This window comes from Terrapene carolina, unplaced genomic scaffold, assembly GCF_002925995.2.
Source record: "Terrapene carolina triunguis isolate 2854851 unplaced genomic scaffold, T_m_triunguis-2.0 Scaffold179, whole genome shotgun sequence".
Lineage (NCBI taxonomy): Eukaryota > Metazoa > Chordata > Testudines > Emydidae > Terrapene > Terrapene triunguis.
The window spans coordinates 12126084-12153020 of NW_020664530.1; the positions used below are offsets into that span (position 1 = coordinate 12126084).

General features: G+C 40.6%; 1 protein-coding gene across 1 annotated transcript in view; it reads right to left on the minus strand.

Annotated features, from left to right (window-relative positions):
• LOC113406996 (growth factor receptor-bound protein 10) overlaps positions 1-26937 on the minus strand; it is a 199974-nt gene that overhangs the window by 53371 nt on the left and 119666 nt on the right. Inside the window, exons 4-5 of the mRNA XM_026654026.1 lie at positions 23614-23830; positions 18171-18312 (exon numbers count right to left, since the gene is read on the minus strand). Coding sequence (XP_026509811.1) covers positions 18171-18312; positions 23614-23830 — 359 coding nt within the window. The remainder of the gene's footprint in view (positions 1-18170; positions 18313-23613; positions 23831-26937) is intronic.

Below are 26937 nucleotides of genomic sequence, written 5' to 3' on the forward strand. Positions count from 1 at the left end.
GATCTAATAAAATAATAATAATTATTATATATAAAGAAACAAAAGTCTTCTCCACTATAGCCAAGCTCACTTTTTCCCTTTAACCTCAGGTTACAAGCATACTTAAAACAATCACTCATGCAGAGGAACAACAGAAACTTTATTCCTGTCCTGGCAACATTTTCTTTGTCTTTACAAGGATTTTGTAGGGGCTGTAGTTGCAAGATGGTACTTCTTGAAGGAGTATTCTGAAAAAAAAAATGTAGGTCACCGAAACCTGATCTGAAACTGAACCCAGGAGCCAAAATTGAAAAGAAAGCACTAATGCAGAATTTACTAGTCCTTTCACACACACACCCCTTTCTCATGGATGACTGTTGGAAGGTAGGACAATGCCTGTATCTAAGGATTTTTTTATTTTTATTTTGAAATTTCCATTTCTACTAGTGCCTGAACTCCATTCCCATCCCCCAAAATACAGGCATTTTAAACAACATGCATTAATCAAACCCAGTTATATGAAGCCAATAAAGTACAAAAGGATTGTACTTTAAGGGCATATAAACTTATTACAATATTTTGACTTATGTTTTGTAAATTTGTACATCTCAATTTAATATCCAATCTTGAATGTAAAAAAAAAAAAAAAAAATCTCAAGTCTCCTTCTAGGCAAGATGCACTGCTCCGAGATATATTTTTGAATAAAGTTTTATTTGACAATAGCTTAGTATGAACTTCAGTAACCCACTAAGGTCTGCTAGGTTTGAGCTTTATTACCCTTTTCCATTCATGGCACAGAAGCTTGCAGTCATCCTGACTCTATACATTTTTAGACTTGCAGTATGCAACCATTTTCTGCTCAACCACTCCACTTCTACCTCTTCAGTTAGCTACAGCCTGCATTCCTCAAATTACTTGAACTGCTCACATTAAAAATAACCAGTTCTACAGAGTGCATCCTCAAAGTTAATTTATTTTGTAATTAGACACATATATTATATTTAAAAAAAATCCATCGTTAACCTTTGTTCTTTTCAAAAACTGCTCAGCTTATTCAAAGCAATGTGATGTTATTTGGATTTCTGAAAACATACCAAATCCTAATTTATCAATGCTTGTTTTTTTCCCAGAAAGATAATGCCTGGTACAGAAATAATTTTGGAGTCTTTTCCAGCTCTCAAAAGGAATGCTCTTTTATGCGATTTAGGGTAATAAAAATTGCTTTTGTAGATTAGTTTAGTCTTCTTATTTTGTTGCCACAAAACAAGAGTTTCGTGGGATTTGCTACTTCCTCCCTTCCCCCCACTAGGGAACAAGATTTTGTGTGTTAAGTGTCAAAAATTTTGCTAACTGCAGAGTATTAATAAACCCAGACAGTACTGAAACCATTTTCAGTTCAACTATTGCTCATATACACATCAACAAGGAAGAAATTGATAAGACCGCAATGAAATTTAAGGCCTATAATTGGTTTTGTGGTTTGATTGCCAGAGTACTTCAGGTTCTTCTTTCAACTCATCTGACTGCACAAAAAACAACCAGAGTTTTGTTACTGTACTTGCTTGTACTGAAGCTTTGCCAGCCTATACGCTCTATTAATTCCACTTTTTAAATCTTATTAAATAGGGAGAATGTCAGCTTATTACAGGCTATACTATGAAAGTTGTGTTGTAAAGACTAACTGGAAAGTCTCATCCTTTAAAGAGCCATAGGATGCATTTCCCCTCCCAGACATAAAAGACAATACAGGACCAAGGTTCATAGTTTATTCCTCCCCTACAAGCAGCATTTTGCCCTAGTTTCAATATTAAACTAGACAAATTATCAGTTAACTTCACTATGGGGTCCAATATTACCGTCACCTTGAGAGGATTAATTCCACCCCCTTGCCCATATACATTAGAGCTATGATAGAGAGTTAAATGGAAAGTCAACTGTGACCCCAAAACCCAGTTTGGGCCCTCAGTTCACCAAACCCAAGCCTGATATTTGTTGTGTGGGGTTTTCTGGCAGAGATGTTCAAGTTCAGGGTGGCTCTTCATAACATAGAAGAGTTCAAGAAGTCAGGGGCATCTCACTTCTGTATTTTTGGACTACCATCTCACAGATTTTTGGTCTACATACTCCAAGTATTGTTCAGTCTAATGTCCTCACTGAGCAGTGTCTGAGCAGTTTTTCAACCCAGGAGAACTCTGATAGTACCCCAGAAGACTTGGTAAAGGCTGCAGGACTGATCACCAGCAGGGATTATGCAGTTGTGTCTCCCAATTTTTTTTTTTTGGAATTTTAAATTCTCCCCCCCCCCCCCCCCAAATGGATCTACAATTTCAGATGTCACATCACTCTAGCAAAGATGATGTACAGGAAAGCACTCTGATTCTGGATAACTTCTACCATGGGGCATTTAAAAAAAAGTTCCATTTTATATATAAGCTCCTTGTAGAAGGAGAGAAAACCAACCCAGCAGCTTTGTAGATGCCAAAAGCTCTAAAGCTAAATAAAATCTGTTATTTCTGCCATGTCAAAGCAACTAAATGCACTTTTTACAAGCTATCGGGCTGGGAGTAAGGATGGGTGGAGGGTGACAGAGAGGGTTGATGGGCTTGGAAGGTAGCCCAGATCTATCCTTAATTGGAAGAGTCTGGTAACTCTGAATGGGGCAAGTGCCATGTCAGAGATGCGTCAAAGTCTTGAACAGTTTTTAAAGGACTATTTTAGACAGAGTTCTGCCCATCCATACCAAGTCAGTATTATGCTAAACAGTTAAAAAACCTGCATACATTACCACTATTTCTTAACATGGGGATCCTAGAGAAGATGAGCCTATAATGCCGCATCTCTCTCCCTCCCTTTCATTGTATTTAAAAAGGTGTCCCCTGGAACTTGTTCAGGACTGAAGTTCATGAAAATTTAGTCTAATTTTTTTTTCCAAATGGGAAGCTTAAAGGCAACAGTTGGAATGTTGAAGAACATTTTATAACTTCGCTTGCTAGGAGGTGAGACACCAAATCAAATGTTTAATTCAAAACACAAGAAAAAAAGGAAGAGACAATTTTTGCTGATTGTGGCGCTGTTTGCAAGAGTGGTTCCATGGAGGAACTATGGATATCAAATAGTTTTAAAATGGAACAAGCAGCAGTGCGAAGAAATCTCTGAAGGGGAAGAAAAAGTTTGGGGAATCATCAGGGTTACTTCCAATGAGACTGACAGCAGAAGCCCAACACTTCAAGGGTATTTAAAAGCAAGATATTGTCAGAGCTAAATGTGACTTGCGTACATCTACACTGAAAAAAATAAAACCTCAGAGCCTAGGTCAACTGATTCAGGCTCATGGGGCTTGTTGGATGAAGCTAAAAAACAGCAGTGTAGACATTCCAGCTTGGGTGGGAGCCTTGGCTCTGTGACTTTCCTTCCTTGCCAGGTTTCACAGCCAGGCTCCATACCTAGGGGGAACACCTACAGTGCTTCTTCAGACCTGTAGCATGAGCCCAGGTCAGCTGACCCAGGGTACAATATGCACTAATGCGTGTTTCCCACTCCCCCATGGAGACATACTCTTACATATTGAGGCCCAGCCAATTGTGGACACGAACAGTCCCCATCTCAAGTCAGAGAACAGGGAAGATGATCTCCGTGGGAGTCCCCAGTAACCTCTTAGCAAAGCTGAAGACTCCAGACTGAGTTTCTCACAACCCTGGATCTAAGGTGGTGAGTATATTCTGCTGACAAATATCACAACTGTTCTGTAACCGGATGACATCATTGACTAGTAAGAAAGTTGTCATGCAGATAACAAAATGATGATCATGGCTGCTCCTGCTGTCTGTCACTGAGGTGGGAAGAGACCACTATGTTCAAAATGTGCAATATTTGATTTGTAATTTTAAAGTTTAACCACAACAAGTATTTAATTCTGAATACTCTCATCTGAAGTGGTATTCCAACAGCAACATTAAATTTAGTTCTGCACCCTAGATTATGCAAGTTTGGCCACATGTGCACCCTCCCAGGCATTTCTAGCACTCTGATCAAGATGAAAGACTTTTATTGTAATTATGTTGATGTATAGCCATTAAAATGAAACAAGATGAATGGACTTTACAGAGAGCTTTCATGCATCCTTTCTATGCCAGCTTTAGCAAAATACAGAATCTTGTGAAATATCACCAAGAGCGAGTGCCAGTGGTATTTGAGGATATGTCTACACTGCAACATAAGCTCAGGATTAGCAGAACTTGAGCTAGCAAACCCCAAGTTTATTAACCTAGAGCTTGCGCTCATTTGTAACCGAAGGCTAGGAATTGTTGAATCCTGGGTCCCAACCCGGGGCTCCAGCATCTATACTGTATTACATGGACCAGAGGCCAACTACCCAAATCGCAGCCGTCCAAGGGCCCTCCTAAAACTTGAACACTCTAGCCCTTTGTCCGTGGTGCAGTGTAGTGACTGTCCACCAAACTTGATAGACCAGAGGACAAAAAGTCAGCCCTGGGGATTGTGGGATACATTTGGTATACTCCCAGAGCATGAGTTCAGTGGTGCTGCGTCTACACTGCAAAGCAACAGGGCTTGAACAGCAGATCCTGGCTTGATTCAGGCTTGGAATCTCCACCTCCATCAGATTCTGGGACCCTGACTCTGAGTTCTGGGTCAGTGTATTTTTGTGTAGGTGGAAGGGGAGTTAGGTTTGACCCTGAATTTGACCCCTGGCCTTACACTGAGGTGTAGACATACCCTTAGACTATCAAGAGATTCCTTTGCATCCCCCAAAATGGGCTCAAGTCACTAGAGAGAAATTGGTCTTGTCTAAGGATTGTGTGGAGGGGAAAAGTTCAGTACATTAGTAATAGGAGTGATTTTCTACCATGACCAGAATGTCTCCATTAGAACAGAACTAAGCAAAGTAATCTGAGCCATGACATTCAATTCATTTTAAGATTTTCCAAAATGTTGCTGGTGATACACTCAATCGATTCAATGACCAGCTACACAAGGGTTGGCTTAGGATTTAAAGACTCCGATTTCTACCATCATATTTGACTTACTTTTAAGAGCACCCTACAAAGCAGTTCAGATGAAAATTGACCAGTTCCTTTGTAGCGTCATCAGTTCTCCTACTCTGACATTGGTACGAATCTAACCATCATTGCGTAGGACTTTACATAAGTAGATTCAGAGGCTACACTCAGTTGTAGCATAGATATAGTTAAAGATGCAATATGAAGAAGCTGCACCAACTCCTGGGGAAGCCAATCAGTTAGCTCCAGTCATCTTGAGATAAATTTGATACTATAAACATTTTTTTTTTAAAAAAGGAAAATGATGTAATGCCACGAAGAGGAGGAAAGGCGATTCCAAGGCAGATGCAGTACCTGAAACTAACTTGTTTTGACATGTACTAGATTTCAAGTCAACCCTTTGACTGATGAATTTGCCAAGAGCTGAAGCATAAGCCATGGAAACGTAAGGTGTGCCTCAACTTATTGTGTGAGGTAAGGAATATATGGGAAAAGCAGGGATGGTGGAGTCTTAAACTGGGACAGTAGCTCCTTCCTGACACTACCTGACCCAAAGAGGGAATGTGCTGGGGGCTCCCTAAGTAATCTGAACAGACACATGAAGACCAGCTCTCGAGAGATTTGAGGCCAAGTCTCTTGGCAATACTTTGATGTTGTTCTAGATAAGGGCCAGTGGTATCTTCATGTTATTACAAGAAGTGACACAGGAAAATGAAACTACAATAACCAGTGTCCCTTCTGTAAGATTTCCATGCAGTTTCATTCCTTCTGTAATTAACACTGAGCCTATAATTCAAGCATTAGTAAGAGGCATAAAACTCATCTAATTTCTCACTTTGTGACTGGTTTTGGTTCTTGCCCTTCTTAAATTGGAAGGGAAGGAACCTAATGTGATGCTAGCCTAATGCTAGAGAGAGAGATCAGCAGATAATCCTGAACTCCATATACAAAGAGAAAAGGTTATATATACAGTGTGTGTAGGGGGGGAAAAGTTTCATTCTAGAAGCAGCCACCCATTCTTGGTCCGAACCAGGAGGCAGTAATTGTAAATGACATTAGATGCTCAGACCAGTAAGTGAGGGATGGTTTTCTTAGCCATTACTTGGTAAATGTCCTTTTCATATTTACTGTTGAACTCCAAATTCCCTCTGATTTGGACAGTTTGCTTAGTTAGAGGGATCACTTCCTGTACATTTATCTTAAACATGCCTCTTCCCTTCACCTCCTCACATCTTACTCATGGTAAGTGGAAAAAGACTGACTTGTAGCACTCCAAGAGAACTACAATGCTTGTGATCTGGGGGGAGGGGGAAGGGGGCGGTGGGGTTGAAACTAACCCAGGCTGAAGAAAACGTCCTACGTTTTTAGCAGTGTGTACACTAAGACCTATTACTTCCACATTTTTCTAGGTCATTGATGCAAGAGCAAGGAGGCAGGCAGCTATATTAGTTGTGTGTGTACTTAACAGGATGCCAGCTCTCTGTACTCATCATGCACCAACACCAATTCCCCATTACACCACACACATAACACTTAAGAAAGAGGGTTTTGCTCATTCCCTATTTCAAAGATATTTACAATCAACCAAATCTTAGAGAAGTACTTAATTTCTACAGTTTAAACAATACTTAAGTAGGGCTGCAATTTAACAAAGCAGACTATGTTAAGAGCAGATTAAGCTAGCAGTCTGCTGGTGGTTCTGTTTTACAACAGAGTCACTTAGTCAATGATACTACATTTCAATATTACCACTACCTACTCCACGCGTGTGTATGGGAGATCAATGAAGTCCTTTCCACAAATTACAAAACCTACTGCTGTATGAGGACAGCAGACTAAACCCCAAAATTTCATCTAGAGTTAGAGCAAGAAGTGCAGCAGAGACACGATGTGTCTAGATTGACATCAAGGATATGATCTGTGCTTGTGTAAACATACCTGCACTAGCTTTAATGAAACTAGCTAGCTAAAAATAGTACTGAAGAAATGATAGCATAGGCAAGTATGCACCCAGGTGAATTTGTACGGTGCTGTAGCCTGTACCACCACAATCACACCTCCAATGTCAGTGTAGATATACCCTTAGTTGGGTGGGAAATGGCTGCTGTAGTAGATACCATTTTGGAGTGTCTGTAACATTTCCGTCCACAGAGCAGAGGTCTTCCAACTGAAGTTCCTGGATCAGCAGTGTTCTGCAGGTAACTTCCTGGTAATTCACAGCATTACATGATATTGGAACTGGGATAAAGGAAGAGGGAGGTGACACAAGAAGATCTCTTTCATGGTGTGGTTTATAGAGTGAAATAGTTCGTGCATCTCTGGAGTAAGGGAGCCTGCATAGCATATTTCCACTGTACTTGAGTGATTTTTCATCCAAGGATCTCATTATTTCTTATTATTACAATGTAATACCTTTTTTTTTTTTTTTTTTTTTAAACACCATGGGATATTTTGATTAATCTCCCTGTGTTTCTTGAACACCATTGCTAAAATTCACAATCAGAGTAAAATCTGCCCGTAGAGATTTTATGTACATCCAAAAGAGACTTCAAAATCTTTGTATGGGTACATTTTACTATTGTGAATTTATCACTATACATTTGACATGGTAATATAATAATCTCCATCTTTTAGTCAGATTTGGAAATAATCCTATTTCCCTAATGCATAAATCTACACCCATTTAAGTGAAATTGTTTATTAAATGCCTTTGTAGGAATTACAATTCTAATATCTTGTTGAAGGTGACAGTTCATGTAATATCACATCATGCTCAGAGTTCTGTTAAGTTTGTGAACTACTGTAGCTGTAAAGTTTCAGAAGTAACATTTTCCAGCACAGTACAAAACATAAAGACAATACTTGGATCTGACTATTTGAGGGCCTCCTTTTGACACACAATGGTACAATGCAAGAGCCAATGCTGAGCCACAAACCATTAGGACAAGCTGTACAGCTTTGCCAAGCCAGATTCAATTTGTTAAAGAAAAAAGTTCAAGGATCAGCCTTAACAAAAGCCAAACAACGTAAGAGCATCTAGTTCTGAAATAATATTTTCTTTGATATTACAAAGTTTATTTGTTTAGTGACTAGAATCAAGGTATTCCAGAAACACCAGATCTCAATTCATTGTCCATAAGAATCTGTGGAGGGGGTGGAAAGGAAAAGAGGCAGTCTCCACATGTCACAAGTCACTTCCTCTAACTTACTTTTGTTATTAGGAATGTCACCAGCATTGGGTGAATTCTGCAAGTAGTATTTGAAAGTATTTGATTATAAGCCTCAAAGGTGCTTCGGCTCAGACTTCAGCACAGCACTTGAGCGCGTGCTTGTGCTTAACCATAACCATGTTCTTAACTCCCACTGACTTCAATGTGAATTAAGCATGCACTTAAGTGTTTTCCTTAAATCAGTGACTAAACCTTTTCTCTTCAATCTGCCAACGTATGTATGAGTTAGCCTTTGGCTCACTAGAGAGTTGTGGAAAAGGAAGTGTCACAAATACTTGTGAATATTTATTTGTGCTGGAGATATTGCCATAGCAATCTTGCTTTCTGTCGGTTCAGGAGTCATTGGGGAAAAAATGTGACCAGTAACAGTATGAATAGTAAATTACTAACAGATACTCCAAGAGTGATTTGTTGCTTTTAATAGTTTGCAAGCATGAAGTGTGCTCACAGAAGCCCTAGGTCAAATTTTGGCCATATATATTTTGCAAAATTCAATCTGACTGGTTCACAAACGGAATAGAGGGGGTGAACTAGTCAGAGTGCTCACACAATAACTTACCTGTGTAATAGTGTGAAACTTTATTTATTAATTAAAGGTTAACTGCATAATGGAAGAGTTATGTGCAGAAGGGGAACCTGTGCCCCTTTTGCGATAAATAGAGCAAACCTGAAAGGTCTCTGTCAGCTTCCTCTTCTCCAATGTCTTCCCACGCAAAGAGTTGCCCCCCCCCCCTTTTTTTTTTTAAAGCACCACCACCACCACCACACTCAGTTATACTAAGTTGCCATTACAGCAGTACCCAAACACCGCCAATGTCTTGTAATGAAGGGGATCTCAATTACCACTCAGGAGTTGCTGAGAGAACACATTTTATTTTCACACACTTTTGGTTTTCCACTTTTTTGAAACTTACCCACATGAAAGCTAAACAACCCTTTAAAAATTCAACAGTTGAGCTGAGTTTTGATCCCATCTCCTTATGATGCCTTGCTGCATTAATGCCAGGGTGCAGTTAATTCTGACCTTCCCACAGAGCCAATAACATTAGTGGAAACAAGCCAATGGTTACACTGCTAGGAACATGGTCCACAGCTGGAGGGAGGAAGCATTCTGCGGATACCAGATCACTGCACAAGTGCCCTTTATGTATGCACGATGCCCTTCCTTTTAACAAGTTCACGTTTAATTAGTCACAAGGCTTGCCTCTACACGTATTACAGCCATCTTGAAGCTCGGATTGTTTTGTTAACATTAATCGGTTCAATCTTTTCAGACCAGTATTTGCACAGCTCTAAACTAGTTAAGAAACAGTGTAACACAGAACAAGTCCGACAATTATAAAGCAACTATAAATCAAGGCAGCAGAAAATGGCAGAGAGAGAGTACCCTTATAAAGTATTCAGATTATACCAAGCAATAATGCATTGCTTTGGAGGATAGAATCCAAGCTGGGAATTCGGATTATACCAAGAAGCAGTAAGCTTAAATTGCAGCAAGAGAGGTTTACTTCCTAAATGTAGTTAAGCACTGGAACACATTGGCTAGAGAGGTGGTAGAATCTCAGTCATTGTCTAACCTGTTCTTAAAAACCTCCAAACACCTGTCAGGAATGGTCTAGTTCAGAGGTGTTCAAACTGCGGGGCATGGAGGAATATTTGGGGGGTGAGTGGCGATGCCAGGTGGCTCGGGCTTCAGCCCCAGGTGGCGGGGCTTTGGGAGGGAGTGCCACCTCCATCCCCAACTCACCTCTTTTTGTCTGGGTTGGGGGGGGGGGGGGGGAGAGAAGAGACCAAAAATTGTAACTCGAAGTGGTAGCTCAGCTCAAGAAGATTGAAAGCTGCTGGTCTAGTTATTATGTAGTCCTACCTTGAGTGCAGGGGACTGGACTAGATGACCTAGTGAGGTCCCTTCCAGTCCTTCACTTTAATGATTCTATAAGATTAGTACTTGTCCCACCATGTCTTGAGCAGTTCAGCTGTGTCCTTCAGCTGAGTGAGATTTATTAAATTCCTACTAAACCAGGGGTTCTCAAACTTCACTGTGCCACAACCCCCTTCTGACAACAAAAATTACTACAAGATCCCAGGAAGGGGGGACTGAAGCCTGAGCCCAGTCAAGCCTGGTTTGGGCCAAAGCCGAACCTCAAGGGTTTCAACTGCAGGGAGGGGTACTGTATCCTGAGCCCTGCCGCCCAGGGCCAAAGCTGAAGCCTGAGCCCTGGGGAATAGGGCTCAGTCTTTGGCTTCGGCCCCGGGCCCCAGCAAGTCTGGCAACCCCATTAAAATGGGGTCACAACTCTCAGGTTGAGAACCACTGTACTAAACTGTAGTCTTCTTAGGAGATGGAGCTAAGAACATAGAATGTGCAGGCTTCTGGTACAATGCGTAAGCATGTAATCTCCACGCCAGTGAACCAGGAAATAGAACAAGCAAGATAATTACCATTTTTGCAGTTTCACACACAAAATATTGGATGAGTAAAAATTTAAAAGTTTAAATTAAGGCATTGTTAGCCATACAAGTACTGTTTAATTTTTGGTTTTTAAAGAATGGGCACTGTCAGTCTTAATATTTAGGCTACTGCTTTTACAGTTTTAAAATGAACACACTGAATGCACATTATGTTTAGTGGATCAGTCCTAACAGCTTTCAGTACAAAGTTAAAGCCATTTGGAGTCACTTGAAGCATTTTTATTTTATAATCTATTATTGTCACTGTAACATTTTGCCTCCGTATTATAGTATCATATAATTATCAGCCATTAGCATCATTTATCTACTTCAAAAACTGCCTCTGGCCATCTCAAAAAATGCAATCTTGTATTTCTCAGATTTTACCTCTTTCAAGTCCTCTAACTCCAACATATGTACAGCGTACATTTGCTAATTTTATTTTTAGCCATGATAATGTTACTGCACTATTTCCATTTCTAACATATACGTTATATAAAAGGACACATACATAGATAAGGTGCACAAATATAAAATTCTATAGTGCATGTGTATGTAGGCTAATACATATTTGCACTATAGTTAATATCACAGCAGCATTCAATATTTGCACAGGACAGTTATAAAGGTAAATGGCAACTATTGTCTTATTTCTAGACATTTGTAAAAGAGTTTAAGAACGATTATGATGCCTGCTAAAACTTTCATATATCTGTGGTTTTTTGGGTGCAGCTGACCCTGCTGTCATGAATGCTCCTAATCCCACTTTGCCAGGGCAGCCATGTCCCAGGAATACGGACATTGGTTATTAAGCAACACTTCAGTGCACACTCGCCATCCGTCCGGCACTGAAGAAGTGCTGCTTCGTAACGGACAGCCAAAGTGCTCCTGCGAGTAAAGCCAGCATAGTGTCATAAGGAATTTTTTTTTTTTTTAATTTGAACATAGGAAATAGTTAATGATTATTTCCAGAACTTTGTGACTGGCTTTCTGAATGACTTTCTGAAAGTGCCAGTACAGGAAAGATAAACCGCTCAATTCTCTGCTCCAAACTTCTTGCTACAAGGCTGGTAGAGGGACACAAAAGGTGGCTTTAAGACATCTTTGCCCCTCCTCAATTTTGAAGCTGGTCCCTGACACAGAAGTTAGAGCTCCAAGGAGATAGCATACACTCCTGCTGATGCTGGTCAGATTCTGCGGCTAATACCACTGGGGAGAGATTAAAAAGACGTGACTTTTCATCTTGGAAAAGAGATGACTAAGGAGGAGATATAATAGATATCAAAATCGTGAATGGTGTGGAGAAAGTGAATAAGGAAGTGTTATTTACACCTTCACATAAACACAAAGACCCGGTGTCACCCAATGAAATTAATAGGCAACAGGTTTAAAACAAATAAAAGGAAGTACTTCACACAACACAGCCAACCTGTGGAACTCATTGCCAGGGGATGTTGTGAAGGCCAAAAGTATAATGGGGTGTAAAAAAACAAAACAAAACAGATAAGTTCATGGAAGATAGATCCATCAATGGCTATTAGCCAAGATGGTCAGCAATGCAACTCCAGAGAGCTCCCTAAACCTCTGACTTCCAGAAGCTCCGACTGGATGACAGGGATGCCCTGTTCTGTTCATTCCCTCGGAAGCACCTGACACTGGCCATTGTCAGAAAACAGGATACTGGGCTAGATGGACCATTTGTCTGACCCAATATGACTATATGAAATCGCTCAGAAGAACAAACTAACAGTTGTAACACCAAACTCATCAAATCAATTAAACATTGGGAAGGTATAATTTTTTTTTTTTTACAATTTCTGCTCTCACCAAGTAAAAAGGGACATAACTGAAGGGGAGATTTAATTTTTTTTTTTTTTAACCTACCTTAACCATACAGTTCCCACAGGGAAGGTCTGACCTCCCCAATTCTTTCCATATAATCATTGCAACTACCTGAAAAAAGAAATAAAAGGCACGAGCAACCCAGAAGTAAACAAACTAATGCATGTGCACTGATTTATTTTTTTAAGTCTCAGATCATGAACTTTTATTTTTGGACAGTTGCAAGGTTGCAACAAAGACCAAAAAAGAACCACTAACATAGGCCCATACTCTGCAACTGCACCCTGGGGACCTCAGAGGTTAATGTGGTCTGGCAAGGGCACAAGCAGCTGCCTATGTGAGCCAATTGCAAGATTGGGGCCAAAGGCAAAGGTTGAAACAAAAGCTGACTAAAACTACAGCCAACAATTGGTATTTTGCCTACATAACATCACTGCTGGTGTGCTCAAATGCAGCTTTTGCTTATGCAGTGATAACATTTTAGGTGCAAAATTAGCTAAGTACACATATGAAAAGTTCATAATTTTATACTGCTGATCCTACAGAAACCCATGTCCCTGACTTCAAAACAGTGATAGCAGAAACCTTTATGTGAAGACAGATTATGAAACTAATGATAACTAAAACATCTGTTTACAGGAGTTCTTTTGAAGGACACCTAAAGTTGGACTAAGGGTGGCATTAATTTATAACTATTTAAGGAGTTTAATTTGTTAGAAAAGAGTAAATAACTTTGGTACATCAAACTGCTATTTGGAAGTTTGCCTTGGCTGTATAGAGAATGTTATGTGAGAAGTTTGCTTTATTTTCACAGTTGAAAGCTTCATTGACTCACACAAGATACTTTAGACTAATATCCTGTGGCACTGCAGTGACCTACATGTAATTATTGCATGCTTCTTCCAAAATATTTGTACACAACCAGAAATTATAGCCTAAGTTACCAACAAGTTTTTGGTTTATACCAGCAACACAAAGATGGACTTCAATTAGTGGTAACCTAGCTGTCTCATGTTTTTAGCCATTTTTTAGACAAATGTTTGGTTTATCTTCTGGTGACAATTTTCCTTACATAAACATATTTATCCTCTTAAATGATGTTTAAAAATCTCCATCTCTCCTATCTCCCTCAGATTTGAGGGGCTGGGGTGAGGAGGAGGATCAAAGATCTTGGTATCCTTATTAATGCCCTCTTCAAAAGAAGTGTGAGATCTTAAGTATTTACTAAGTATTTAGTTTCATTTTGGTATTAATCGCACCAATTTAAAAAGGGGTGTGAGAGATGTGGGGAGGTGGGAAGGGCAATGTTTTTAGAGAAAAAGGTGTATATGAGGTAAACATTCAATAATTGGGAGTAGTATCGTTTAGTTGATTCCTCAAGCTTGTCAACATCCCCCAAAATAACATGGCTCTTAGCTCAGTAGTTTCATTTTGCTTTATGTGCCATAATTTTGAGATGGTGCTTAGAGATTCAACAGCTATTCTGGCAAATATTGCTTGAAGAGTCATAATTCCTTCCAGTGCCAGACATGTTAGGTGTTTTGTTTACCATACAACTAATTTGTGAAGTTACAACAATGTGTAACTGTTTTTTCCTGCAGCGTTTCCTGAGTCAACTCAGAGTCCTACTCAGCTTCTGTTTAGTGTGCAGCGTCAGTTTTCAACTCCCCCAGAATATTCCCTACTTGGTTGATTCTCTAACTAAAATGTTTACTATGCCATTTAGCACTATGCCATTTAGCATGAACAGGTTGACATCTGGGCCCCCTCACTGTGAACTCTCTCCAAACACTCAGTCTGCTTCTGTCTATAGCACTGAAATTGAGCATTACCTCACCACTGCAACCTCACTATGAAAGCACGTTTGTCTAATTACCATTCATTCCTAGACTCCCTGAAGCATCAAACGTTTGACCACCCTAGCACAAGTCCTGCCTGACTTTGCCTTTTTCTTTTTTTTAAAAAACAGTGCATTCTATCCACTGTCAGCATTTCAGATTTCCCTCATCTGGGCTCAGTCTTATTGCGAAAGTAACACGATGTGGGAAAGCCTTCATCATTTATTTGTTGCATAGGTTCACACTAGATACTCTTCTGTCTTCTACCATTAGATGACATTTTCTCTATTAATTCAGCCTATCTGAATGCTTTCCTTCAAAATCAATGCAAGAGTGATCTAAAGACCATTTTGCACAGCAAGAGACTATAAGATTTCTCCATTGCTGAATTACAGCTAGTTTACGCTTCCATTTTTACCCCCAGACAGATTAATTTTGATACTGCACTTTAGATTGTTTCCTGTAACTAGTGCTCCCATTTATTTATATACACATATTACTTTGGTAAACACGCCCATCATTATATATCAAAGGGGTAGCCGTGTTAGTCTGGATCTGTAAAAGCAGCAAAGAGTCCTGTGGCACCTTATAGACTAACAGACGTACTGGAGCATGAGCTTTCGTGGGTGAATACCCATTTCTTCGGAAAATTTCCAGAGGTAGGTATAAATATGCAAGCAAGAGTGAGTCAGGCTAGAGATAACGAGGTAGTTCAATCAGGGAGGATGAGGCCCTCTTCTAGCAGTTGGGGTGTGAACACCAAGGGAGGAGAAACTGCTTTTGTAGTTGTCTAGCCATTCACAGTCTTTGTTTAATCCTGAGCTGATGGTGTCAAATTTGCAGATGAAGTGAAGCTCAGCAGTTTCTCTTTGAAGTCTGGTCTTGAAGTTTTTTTGTTGCAGGATGGCTACCTTTAAATCTGCTATTGTGTGTCCAGGGAGGTTGAATTGTTCTCCTACAGGTTTTTGTATATTGCCATTCCTAATATCTGATTTGTGTCCATTTATCCTTTTACGTAGGGACTGTCCAGTTTGGCCGATGTACATAGCAGAGGGGCATTGCTGGCATATATTACATTGGTGGACGTGCAGGTGAATGAACCAGTGATGGTGTGGCTGATCTGGTTAGGTCCTGTGATGGTGTCGCTGGTGTAGATATGTGGGCAGAGTTGGCATCGAGGTTTTGTTGCATGGATTGGTTCCTGAGTTAGAGTTACTATGGTGTGGTGTGTAGTTACTGGTGAGAATATGCTTCAGGTTGGCAGGTTGTCTGTGGGCGAGGACTGGCCTGCCACCCAAGGCCTGTGAAAGTGAGGGATCGTTGTCCAGGATGGGTTGCAGATTTAAAGGTAGCCATATTTATACCTGCCTCTGGAAAATTCCACTACATGCATCCGAAGAAGTGGGTATTCACCCACGAAAGCTCATGCTCCAATACGTCTGTTAGTCTGTAAGGTGCCACAAGACTCTTTGCTGCTTTTACATCATTATATAGTATACCCTATGTTTTCCAGATGAAAATTGATATAGTTATTCACTGAATCAAGATCCTTCTCAACAGGTAATACGTACTGCAAGAGAGTGAAATTGAAATACAGTAGTTATAGCCTCAATTTTTTTTCTCACTTCTGATATTTTTCACTGCCTTACAACTGAAGTGTTAAGTGTGTGGTACATTTCATAACATTAAAAACAATGAATAAAAGAAGACAGTTCCATAAGCCATACTAGATTTATTTTGCCCTACTGAAAATTCCAAAACAAATCCCCAGTATGGACCTGGGCGGACCATGTGCATGAAGTAATCCCAGAATAGTGCATAAGTGATGTCCTAAAGCACATCCTGAATCAAGCAGTAGAAACTGGACGAAAAAAATACAGAAACTGACGGTACACATCACAGTACACAGTACACTTCAAGCGTATAACATACATATATATCATGTTCCAGTTACAGTAAAAAGATGTTACGTGTGATAAACAGATTTTCAGATGGAAATACTATTTTCAAGTGGGTGCCCTTTTAAAGACATTAGAATCTGAAACACTGAATACTTTTTAGACCAGTGGTTCTCAACCAGGACTCCGGGGCTCCTGGGGGGGCCGCAAGCAGGGCCGGCATTAGACTTGCTGGGGCCCAGGGCAGAAAGCCAAAGCCTCACTGCATGGGGCTGAAGCCCCGGGCCCGAAGCCCCGTCACCTGGGGCTGAAGCCAAAGTCTGAGCAACTTAGCTTCGTGGGGCCCCCTGTTAAAGAGCCAACTACAAGGGTCTTTCTTTCCTGAATCACTGACACGCAGTTCAAGATAGCATCTTACGGCTTTCAGCTATCTTTTAGGCTGCATTTTGTTTCATTTGATAAACTTATAAAAGCTACTGACTACTGAAGTGTGTGTGTGTGTGTGCGCGCGCGCGCGCATGTGTGTATGTGTATATATATATTATATATAAAATATAATATAAAAAGAAGAGAAACAAATATAGAAGGCCTGAATAAGTTATGTGAGTCTCTAAATAGCTGCAACCAGTCTCAACACACGCCTTGCTGCTTAGAAGAAAGGCCAGAAAAAGTGTTCTGTTATCGAGTGCCAGGAGTCACAAGACAGTTGCCTACTACTTCGTTTCAAAGTACCATTCCCCAGCACACAAGACGTTCTGAGCTCTCTAGTTTCTTTGTGGGACAGCACACTATCTGGTCCTCATATCATGCACTGTTAAGAAATTTTAATTAATTCAGAGAGAAGGTGCATTTACAAAAAAGGTAGCAAGTTATGTAGCACCTATTGTGTGGAGGTAAATTGTGGATGTTTATTTCAATCTAACCATTTCATTTAAAAAAGGAATCTGAGGAAAATATTAGGTTTCAGTTTGCTCCATTGAAGAACTTTTCTAGAAAACCAAAAATGAGGTAATGCAACATCTTCATACCTTTGGCCCAGATTAGATTTGTACTTGGGTCTCCAGTCACAAATGAAGATTTTTTTTCAAATCATTTCATTCTAGTGCAAGTTTGTGGATCTCACAAATTATCCACAGCTTTTTGGCCTAAGTGCAGTGTCTACTTCACGAGAGCTCCAGGACTAATAGCGGGGCTGGTGAAATGGAACTCTTTAGGGGGTAGAGAGGGGTGGAAAGGAGGGAAAAAATATTTATATGAGGACACCTTTTTTCCTGTGTGAGCACCCCAATTTGATTAAGTGTCACTGTAAAACTCTCAGTGTGAAGAGCCACTCAAGCCAGCTTTCCATCCGATAATTTTGCTTCTAAGTCCCATCCCCCTGCTCTCAGCCATCAGATCTAAGAAGATTACTTTGCTTTTTGTGCAGCTTTATGAAGTACATTAAAACCAGTAAAGACCACACATATCTTTAAAAGCAAATAGGCAGCTATTTATAAACCCCTTGAATTTTTCATCAGCAACAGGCTGCTAAGCACTATTGTGGCACCTAGAATATGCAGTATAATATACCCAATTACTGCTATAAGCAAATTATCCAGACTTCTTAATTAAATGAAACATTGCCTAGCATAATGAAATTCAGGAGAGGATATTAAATATTATTGCTTCATTCACTCCAAACATCCTTCATTAACGGCAAGAGAGCTTCTGATATCTTGGTACTTACAAACCTTTTACAGCTTTGAAGTCTGGTTGCAGATAGTATTCTCTTGCCAGTGTTGCCCTGCTCAAGGACAAGATATATAAATATTTCTAAGCATCTTAGGGTTCTCCTTCTACCTTTACACTGAAGTAATCAATTGTCAGCTTAAACGAGAATCTGTGATAGAAAAGTACTTCTACTTAATACTCACATGCTTACTAGCAGGTTGACTCTGAGGTAAAGATCCAGGAGCCAGTACCGGAGAGCTTGTAGGACTGCAAAGCTCTGGAAATGGATTTGGTATGGCTGGCAAAGAGGATGTTCTAAACTGCTGTTCTTCTTCTTGGAGACGTCTACAAACACATAAGAACTGAATATTAAAAGAAGAAATTAAGTCTCCTGACTAACCCACTGCCCTCCATTCAGCATATTGATATTGTACACCGTTTAGGAAAGGGGATCAAACAAACTTTGTTCTAAACAAAGGTATTTTTTCACAATAACATGCATACAATTACAGTGATTGAATGAACAAATTAGGTAATGCATGTGAAAAGTCAGTCATGCATCCAAGCTTTTTTTGCCGCATCTAACTTGATTATTTGTGTGCATAATTGAGGTAATTGTGCACACAAATTAAATGCACATTTTGGTGAGAAAAAAAATCAGACCTATATCACAGATAGCAAGGGCTAAACTGAAGACTGTTAGTTTATGTTCTACATGCCAGAAGTACATATACGTGAGCTCGTTCCAATGGATGCAATCCAAGAAAAGGGCTGCTACTGCCAAATTCTGGATCTGAACAATCCTGCCAGCAGAATCCTTGTAGACTTTGCCACCAGTCCTAGAGCTCTAGCATAGAAGCAGACTGCTGAAGTGTCGCAGTTGATCGTAACTAGATCCTAACAATGTTTCACCTCAGTAGTTACAATCAACTAGGATACTCCTATGCTAGAGTTCTAGGACTGGTGGCAAGGCCTACAAGAACTCTGCTGGCAGGATTGTTCAGATCCAGAATTTCACAGCCTTCACGGTCCAGTATAAAGGCACACCTGTTTAAACAGGCTGATAGGCAAGATTTGGTTTTGGTGGGAAGTGGAGTGCCAGTCATAACTATGGGCTATAACAGTGTAAATTTGACTTGTCTAGCCAGGTGGTGGAAGTTTTCCCCACTTGTGTCTAAACAATATGATGAAAGAGTTATCTAGATGCAGTAGAGCTACCTGGAATTGGTCATTATATATTTTACAGTAAGATTCCCTATAATCAAGACAGCCTCTTGTGCGCCAAGCTTATAGACAGCCTATGATCAGAGACTTGCACTGACCTCCAGTATAGTGAAGTGGAATAGAATAAAAAATTTCTTCAATGCATTTAGAAGGTCTCAACTCAGCACACATCCCTCTTGTTGACATCTCCCACTAGCTAACTTAGGGGAGGAGCAGTCTCGCCGGCTTTTGTGATCCCATTGGAAGGCACCTATCTCTCCTCATTCATCGTATAGGTGTTTAACTCAGGCTTTGTGAGGCCATGTGATTTTCTAGGCAACTAAAAGTTAAGCATGGTGACGGACGGATTAACTATCCTGCGGGCCTGGGGCCATTAGATTTTGTGGGGCCCCTGTATACAAGTCTTTTTCCTAATTTAAAACAAAAGTGATCACAATTATGGCATCGAGGCTATTAACACTATACTAAACTTGCCTTTTAATTAACAAAGCCGTTCTGTGGTTACATTTCAGTCTTAAAACATGTAGAATATAGTAAAGTTAATTCAAAATAGCCTACTTCTTACCTTAGAACAGCTGTTATATTAGTTTCTTTCTGGGAGGGAGTTTGTATGCAGGAGGGGGATCCATTCTGGGGAAGAGTGTTGCGGTGCAGGAGGGGGTGTGAGATGCGGGCTCTGGCCGGGAGGCACTTACCACAGGCGGCTCCCGGCGGGCAATGCAGCAGGGCTCAGGGAGGCTGCCTGCCTGCTTGCCGTGGTCCCACGCTGCTCCCGGAAGCGGCTGGTTGCTGGCATGTCTCTGCGTGCCCCTGGGGGGAGGGGGACAACATGTCTCCGTGTGCTGCCTGTGCAGCTCCTATTGGCCAATTCCAACGGAGCGCACGGAGCTGCCTCCCCTCCCGCCCCCGCCAGGGGCCGCACAGACGTGCCAGCAGCCAGCCGCTTCCAGGAGCAGCATGGGGCCAGGGCACGTAGGCAGCCTGCCAAGCCCTGCTGTGCAGGGGCCCCGGGCTGCAGCCCCTAAAGCCCTGCGTTCATCTGCCCCTGCATGGTGATGCTGAGCCTAGGTAAATCTAGGCCCTACTGTACTAGTGCTTGTGGAACTGCACAGAGTTAAGAGAGTCAGATTCTTCTCTGATAAGTTTGTTATGCTTGGGAATGCCAAGGAAACAGTTTTAAAAAAAAAACAAATGCATCTTCCCCAGAGGATTATCACTGTGCTACGTGATGCCAATACCATGCCTAGAATGGACACCAGAACAGCTTGGCCAGAAAGCATTGGGCATTTCTTTGTGAATATGACCATGAATGGTAACAGGGAGCTTCGTGCCCCACTGGTCTCCTAGTTTCTGACATTGATTTCCAATAGAAGAACATAAATGCATGGACTTCGTATTTGAAAGATGGATGAACCTGCAAAGCACTAGTTCACATTCTGATAGCCAATTGGTGGAGAAGCTGTATATACGACTGTTGGCAGTACTGACCACAGATGGTTGTGCCAATGGCAAAACTGAAGTTGAAGGCTACTCAAACCAAGCCTTCCATTAGTGAGTTAGACTTACAGAAACTGACTTATACTGCTGTCAAAATGGAATACCAGGCTGAAATCTGCAAATGATTTGACACACTAAACTTTGCAGATGAAAGCTTTTAACACAAGCAAGTCAACAATTTTTGTGACTGTTTCCTCTTATGGACGCTGCCAACAAAGTGCTGGGGAAAAGGCATGCTAGCCTAAACATCAATGGGCAAGTCAACAGACCATGGATATCATAAAAAAAACATGGCTTGGCTCACTTAATCGAGAACAACCGAAAATCACCTATGCCTCAATGCCTTGCGTTTAACAGCTTTAAAGAAGGACCGTGAGATGTTTTGGGCAAATTAGGCTCTATTGATGGAAGCTGTATTGGCCACACACGACTACAGCACAGTCTATAAAGAACTGCATAACTTAAAAGCTGGTCCATGGAACAAATCCTTGCTCATCAAGGATCGACACAGTAACATACTCAGCACCAAGGCGGAATGAGTAGATAGAAAGAACACTTTCAGGAGCTTCTTAAGTGCTTCTTCAGAGCAGCAGATTTGCAGTTCCAGGTGGACCCAAAGAGTCCAGTGACCACCCTCTGTGTAATGTGATGTCACGGTGAAGTAGATTCGAAGTGCAGCCTGTAAGCTCAAGAACAGTCGTACTGCCAGTGTTTGTCGTATTGCTGTTGAGCTGATCAAGCACGATGGAGATTCTGTCTTGGAGTGGCTGACCCACGTTATCAACAAAATCTGGATTCATGAGAAACTATCCAATGAATGCTGCCATGGGATTAATTCTTCCATTTTGGAAAAGGAAAGGCCATAATCTGGTGTGTTCCAATCACTGCAGCATCATTTTGCTTTCCATTTCAAGCAAATTGTTCATGCTGGTTCTTCCCGAGCATGTTAAACCCACCATAAGGAATCTATGCTATCTACAGCAAGTCAGGTTTATGCCCAGCTGGATCAACCATGGAGCAGATTCTTACCCTTAGACAAATTATTCAAAAAGCCCAAAAGTTTCAATGCAGGAAGGATGAGGTGTATATAGCCTTTATTGATGTGAAAACTGCCTTTGACTCTGTTGATTGTTGATCCCTTTAGCTTTGCCTGCAAGCTGCTGGTGTGCCCGGCAAGCTCCTCAACCTTCTTGTAGAAATGCACTGCCAAAGTGAGAGCTGTGTTCTCTTAGGTACTAGAACGTCCAACTAGTTTGAGTACAACAGTGGCGTCCGTCAAGAGTGAGTGGCTGCCCTGATCTGCTCAACATCATTATTGAACAAATGATGGAAGCGGTCACTAGGTGCAGATTGGGAGTGATACTGCATAACAGGCTTGGAATATGCTGATAACATGGCTATATTCATATCCTCATGAACTAATCTCATTCATGTACTGAAAATATTTAAGGAAATAACACGTAAGCTTGGTCTGCAAGTCAACTGGAAGAAGACCAAACTGATTAACGTGGCTGATGGACCTCTACCCCATCCACCATAATCGATGGACAAGAAGTTGAATTTGTCAGCTTATTTGAATATCTTGGTTCCACTGTCACCAAGAAAGGAGGTTGCCTTCCTGACATGACATCAAATCAGTAAGACTACGAGTGTTGTGCCCACTTTTTGGAAGCCTCTGTGGCAACACCACCACATATCAACTCAGACTAAGATGTGTATCCAACAAGCAGCAGTGGCTTCGGTCCTTTTGTAGAACTCTGAAACCTGGGCCACCACAGAAACACAAATGTGCCAGCTGGATGCTATTGACATGAAATAGCAATGATGTATTGAAGGCATATGGTGATTTCGTCACGTTACAAACAAGGTTGTCCGACACAGGACCAATCAGCCTCTTACGTCTTCCCACGTTATTAACCTCACCTGCTCAACCTTAATATAGAGCAGGCAGGTCAGGCTTTCTGGAAACAGGTGATCCAAAGTGTGCACTATGTGCTCCACAAGCAGGAGAATTAATGAATGAATTTGTGTTTCTCACTTCATTTGGAAAGGCTACTTGTTAACTGGAGGGAAAACCCCAAATATATTTGCGGACTGGATGAAAGCAAATCAGCATGTCCAGTTAAACCAACAGCAGGGTTTTTTTTAAAAAACAAAAATAAACAAACAAGATTAAGAACCTTTTGTTACACATAAAAACCTTCAACTACTATTTAAAAAAAAAAAAAAAAAAAAAAAAAAGAGTATCTTTAAATCAGTTTGCTTTTCCCAGCATGGAACTTGCTGCTTGCAAGGTTGAAGTGAAAGATTAAAGATACTTCCACTTTCAGCTTCTTATTCACTAGCATACTGCTGCTATGTCTGGAGTTGAAGATGCTTTATTGTAGCGGTTCTCAAACTCTCGGTTAGGACCCCAAAGTGGGTCACGACCCCGTTTTAATGGGGTCGCTAGAGGTGGCATTAGACTTGCTCTGTTAATATAAGGTTTTATAAATTTGTAACACAAACCTGCTGTTTCAGTTTGGGCCTCATATAGGCAAATGCACCTGTAGAGAAGTATCTAATGGCCACTACAGAAGGTAAAGTGTTTCTATTAAACTAACAAGATATTTTGAGTAGATACTGTGCATGACAGCACATTTGCATGAAGGATATTAACTGAATCCAAACATGGAAGGTCACTTGAGCAAGCCCAAACTAAAGACATGGCCTCCAAGTAATACAGACAATATACAAGATTGTATTTTCTGTCTTAGTTGGTAAGCCATCTTTCTCTTAAAAAAAAAACAGAACAAAAATCAAGTGCATCACCACTTAGTACCATTAAGCAGCTGTCAGATATAAATCATAAGATGATCTGGGTTCTTTCAGTTAGCCCAAGACAAACAAACATAAGAGTCCCTCTATCTTGTCCTCTTTTCATACCTGACTGCCATAATGCGCACTGGCTGAGACCGCTGCACCTTCTGCCTTGGAGACATGGGCTGCAGAGAACTTGTTCCTGAGGTTGGCAGTTGGCTGCGATTAAGCTGGCCATTTTGAAGGAGGGGAGTGGTTTCTGACTGCATACCGCACACTGAGTACAAACTTTCAAATGAGGAGTTCATGTCATTTACCAAAGCTTCTAGATCCACATCATCATCTGAAAAACAAACAAAATACAGATGGCATTACACATTTGAAGGCTAGAACTACTACAGAAATTTAGAAGGATAAAGACAATTTACAGAGCTTTTCACTTGACCAGAGCTCGGAGAGCCGAAGAGAGCACATATTTTCATATTATGAGCTCTCTTCCCTGTCCAGGTTTTTGTTATAGAAAGCTTTTTCAGAGTCAGATCACAATTAAAAAAGGCAGAACACACTTTTGACAACCATTTGACTATTTAGAAATACGAAGACTGCTGTATCTACTGCTGGTAGTGAGTCTATTTTACCCTGCACTGTGGATGTAATAGCAGTCCCTCATTCAGTGTCAATGTCAGTTACTAAGAGCAGTGAATTTTTATCTTTTCAGGTCTTTTCAATAAGATTAACTTTGATTTCTAAAACAGTATGCCGTGTATTGGAAGCATTACCTCACTTACTATAAGGATTCATATACACATTTTAAACTCAATGGCTTTTCAAATTCTCTCTGAACTTAAGAATTTTTGAGTATTCAGAGCACCAACAGATAGTATGACAAATGTTAAACTGTAAGATGCAAGAACCTAGACCGATTAAACCTTCTACAGAGGAGACTTAATAGGGGAAAAGAGATCCCAAGTTGGGCAAGTTGGAAAGCCACTGTGATGGTGTATCAAAATCAATCATTGGCTATCTGCCATTAGCCCTCCATCTCTTCAAATTTTTAGACTGCAGTGCTGACCAATGAAGGGAGTGGACGGGAGAGGGGAAATAATACAAACACTTTTTTAAAATCCCTATTATGTTGTCCTCAATCTCCCCCAGTCCTCGAACTTTGAGTAGCCATGCAACCTACAGTAAATCTGCAATCTTTGCTCATTCATTCTTTGTTGGCTAGTTTAACTATGGGTACTTTGCGAGACAATAAACCCTGAGAGTCTTTTAAACTTAATACCCTCTAAATCCTCATTCCTGGAACACTTATTATAATAGATATTCCCTAGCAACAAGTTACCTCAACAATTACATAGCACTACCCAGTTAAAACATGTTTCCTACCCCAAACAGCTTCCGATGTTGCTCCCTCACCCCCTCATTTTCTAGATAAACATCTATAAGTTTCCTTCAAGCCACTGTCAGTGGGTGTTCTGCCTGTGATACTTCAATAATCAGTTTTAATGCAGTAGTGGAGACAGCTGCTGTTGAAGTCCTCATAATGTGTTGGTTTGATGACTGCACCTGAAATAGCATTGCTGAATTTCTGTTCAACTACATATCTAATTAAACTGTAGCAGTGTTCAGGGCTCATTATAATGTCCAATGAAATAGTTTTGGACACTGCCACCCACAATTCATGATGTATATGACAAGCCAAGAACCTGCTCAAAACAAAACACCATAGAAATATCCAGAGGTATATTAAATACTGGGTCACATTTTCAAAAACAAAAGTAGTGACTTAGAGCCTAAGTCCCATTTGAAGTCAATGGGACTTTCAACAGAGCCTAAGTCACTTTAGTTTAATTGAAAGTGTTACCCAGGATATTTCTAGATTAAATATAGCCAATACAGAAGCAGCAAGTGCATTTGTTCCATTTTTGTATGGTTTTGTTTGTTCCTGGACCTTTGTACTTTATGGCTGTTACCAATTGCTAAAGCACATCTTCACCAGACTAGACCGCCTCCTCTACTTTTTTGCCAGTTTACACATCCTTATGTAAGAGGATAAATTTAGTTATATCTAAACTTATCTACACCTTCCAAGTGTATCTTAAGTTTCACTCCCTCCCTCAGATTCTCCTCTTACCTGACAAGCACATATCTGAAATAGGGTCTCATCAGGGCAACAAGGAGTAGAGGAAGAGTTACAAGGCTCCTGAACTTAACCACTGAACTCTAATATCACCGCATGGGAGGAGCCCCAGGCAGTGGGGCATCACCAGCATTACAAGGGGTAGAGCCAGATAGTGGTCAGGTGTTGCAGAAAAGAGATACCAAAACTGAGATACTAGGTATGTGTTAGGTGAATTAAGATGCATAACAACTGGTTAGCAAGCATAAAGCAGAACAGAGAGGAAGGTGTGTGTTAATGTGGCTTAGAGTCCCAGGGGGCTCTAATTTTATTAATCTTGACAAAGGTATTCGTGTGTAACAAGATCATTAAACTTTCAGATTAGCAAAACAGGGGGAAGATTAAGATTCACCTGTAGTTGATCAATAGGATACTCTTGATTAAGCAAATAGGCTCAGGGGTGCAATATGAACTTTAATGTGCATACAATAGTGCACTTCATTAAAAACACAGTCGTATCAAGTACACTTGAAACAGAGTTGAATTTGTTAGTGTTAGAAGGAGATCAGCTCAACATTTAAATTCACTGTGCAGAGTGAAAAAAGACTGAGGATGCATTGGATAGACATGGTGAAGAATGATAGAACAAAAAGGTTTAAAGATGAACAAAGCTGTGAAGCTGGTACAAGATAGAAAGTGGTGGAAGGACTTCATTCGGCCCCATTGTCGCTGCTTTAAGAAAAAGTGTTTGAGGTGCTATATGTTTATATTTAGTGAAGAACACCTTGCACTTGCATTGATGTTTGAGGCAGTTCTTAGATACTGTCGGAATTTGCTCCACAGTGTTTACCAGTTCCTGAACCCTGGTCATTAAGCACTTCGAAGATAAGAACGGATATCTTGAACTTCATGCAATATTCTATGGAGAGTCAACATACTGAGGTTATCACACCCTATGCCAACATAGCTGTGCTGGCATAAGCCCCTAAATGTAGATACACCAACAGAAGGTGTTTCCCCGCCCCTGTGATGTAGGAACATCACTTCCCTAAACAACAAACCTGTGGACAGGAGCATTTTTCTGTCAGCATAGCTGCATCTACACAGGGTTTTTTTTGGTCAGCATAGCTATGTAGCTAAGGATTGTGGGTTTTTTTCCATATTTCTGCCCGACACAGATAGACTGGTATAAGTTTTAAGTGTGGAAGACCAGGCCTGAGTAGAGAGCAGATATGATGTGCTCATGATAATTCATGCTGCATTTTCTGATAGCTGAAATTTCTTAAGGGATGATTGTTTGATGCTCAGATAGCTGACTGCATTGCTAC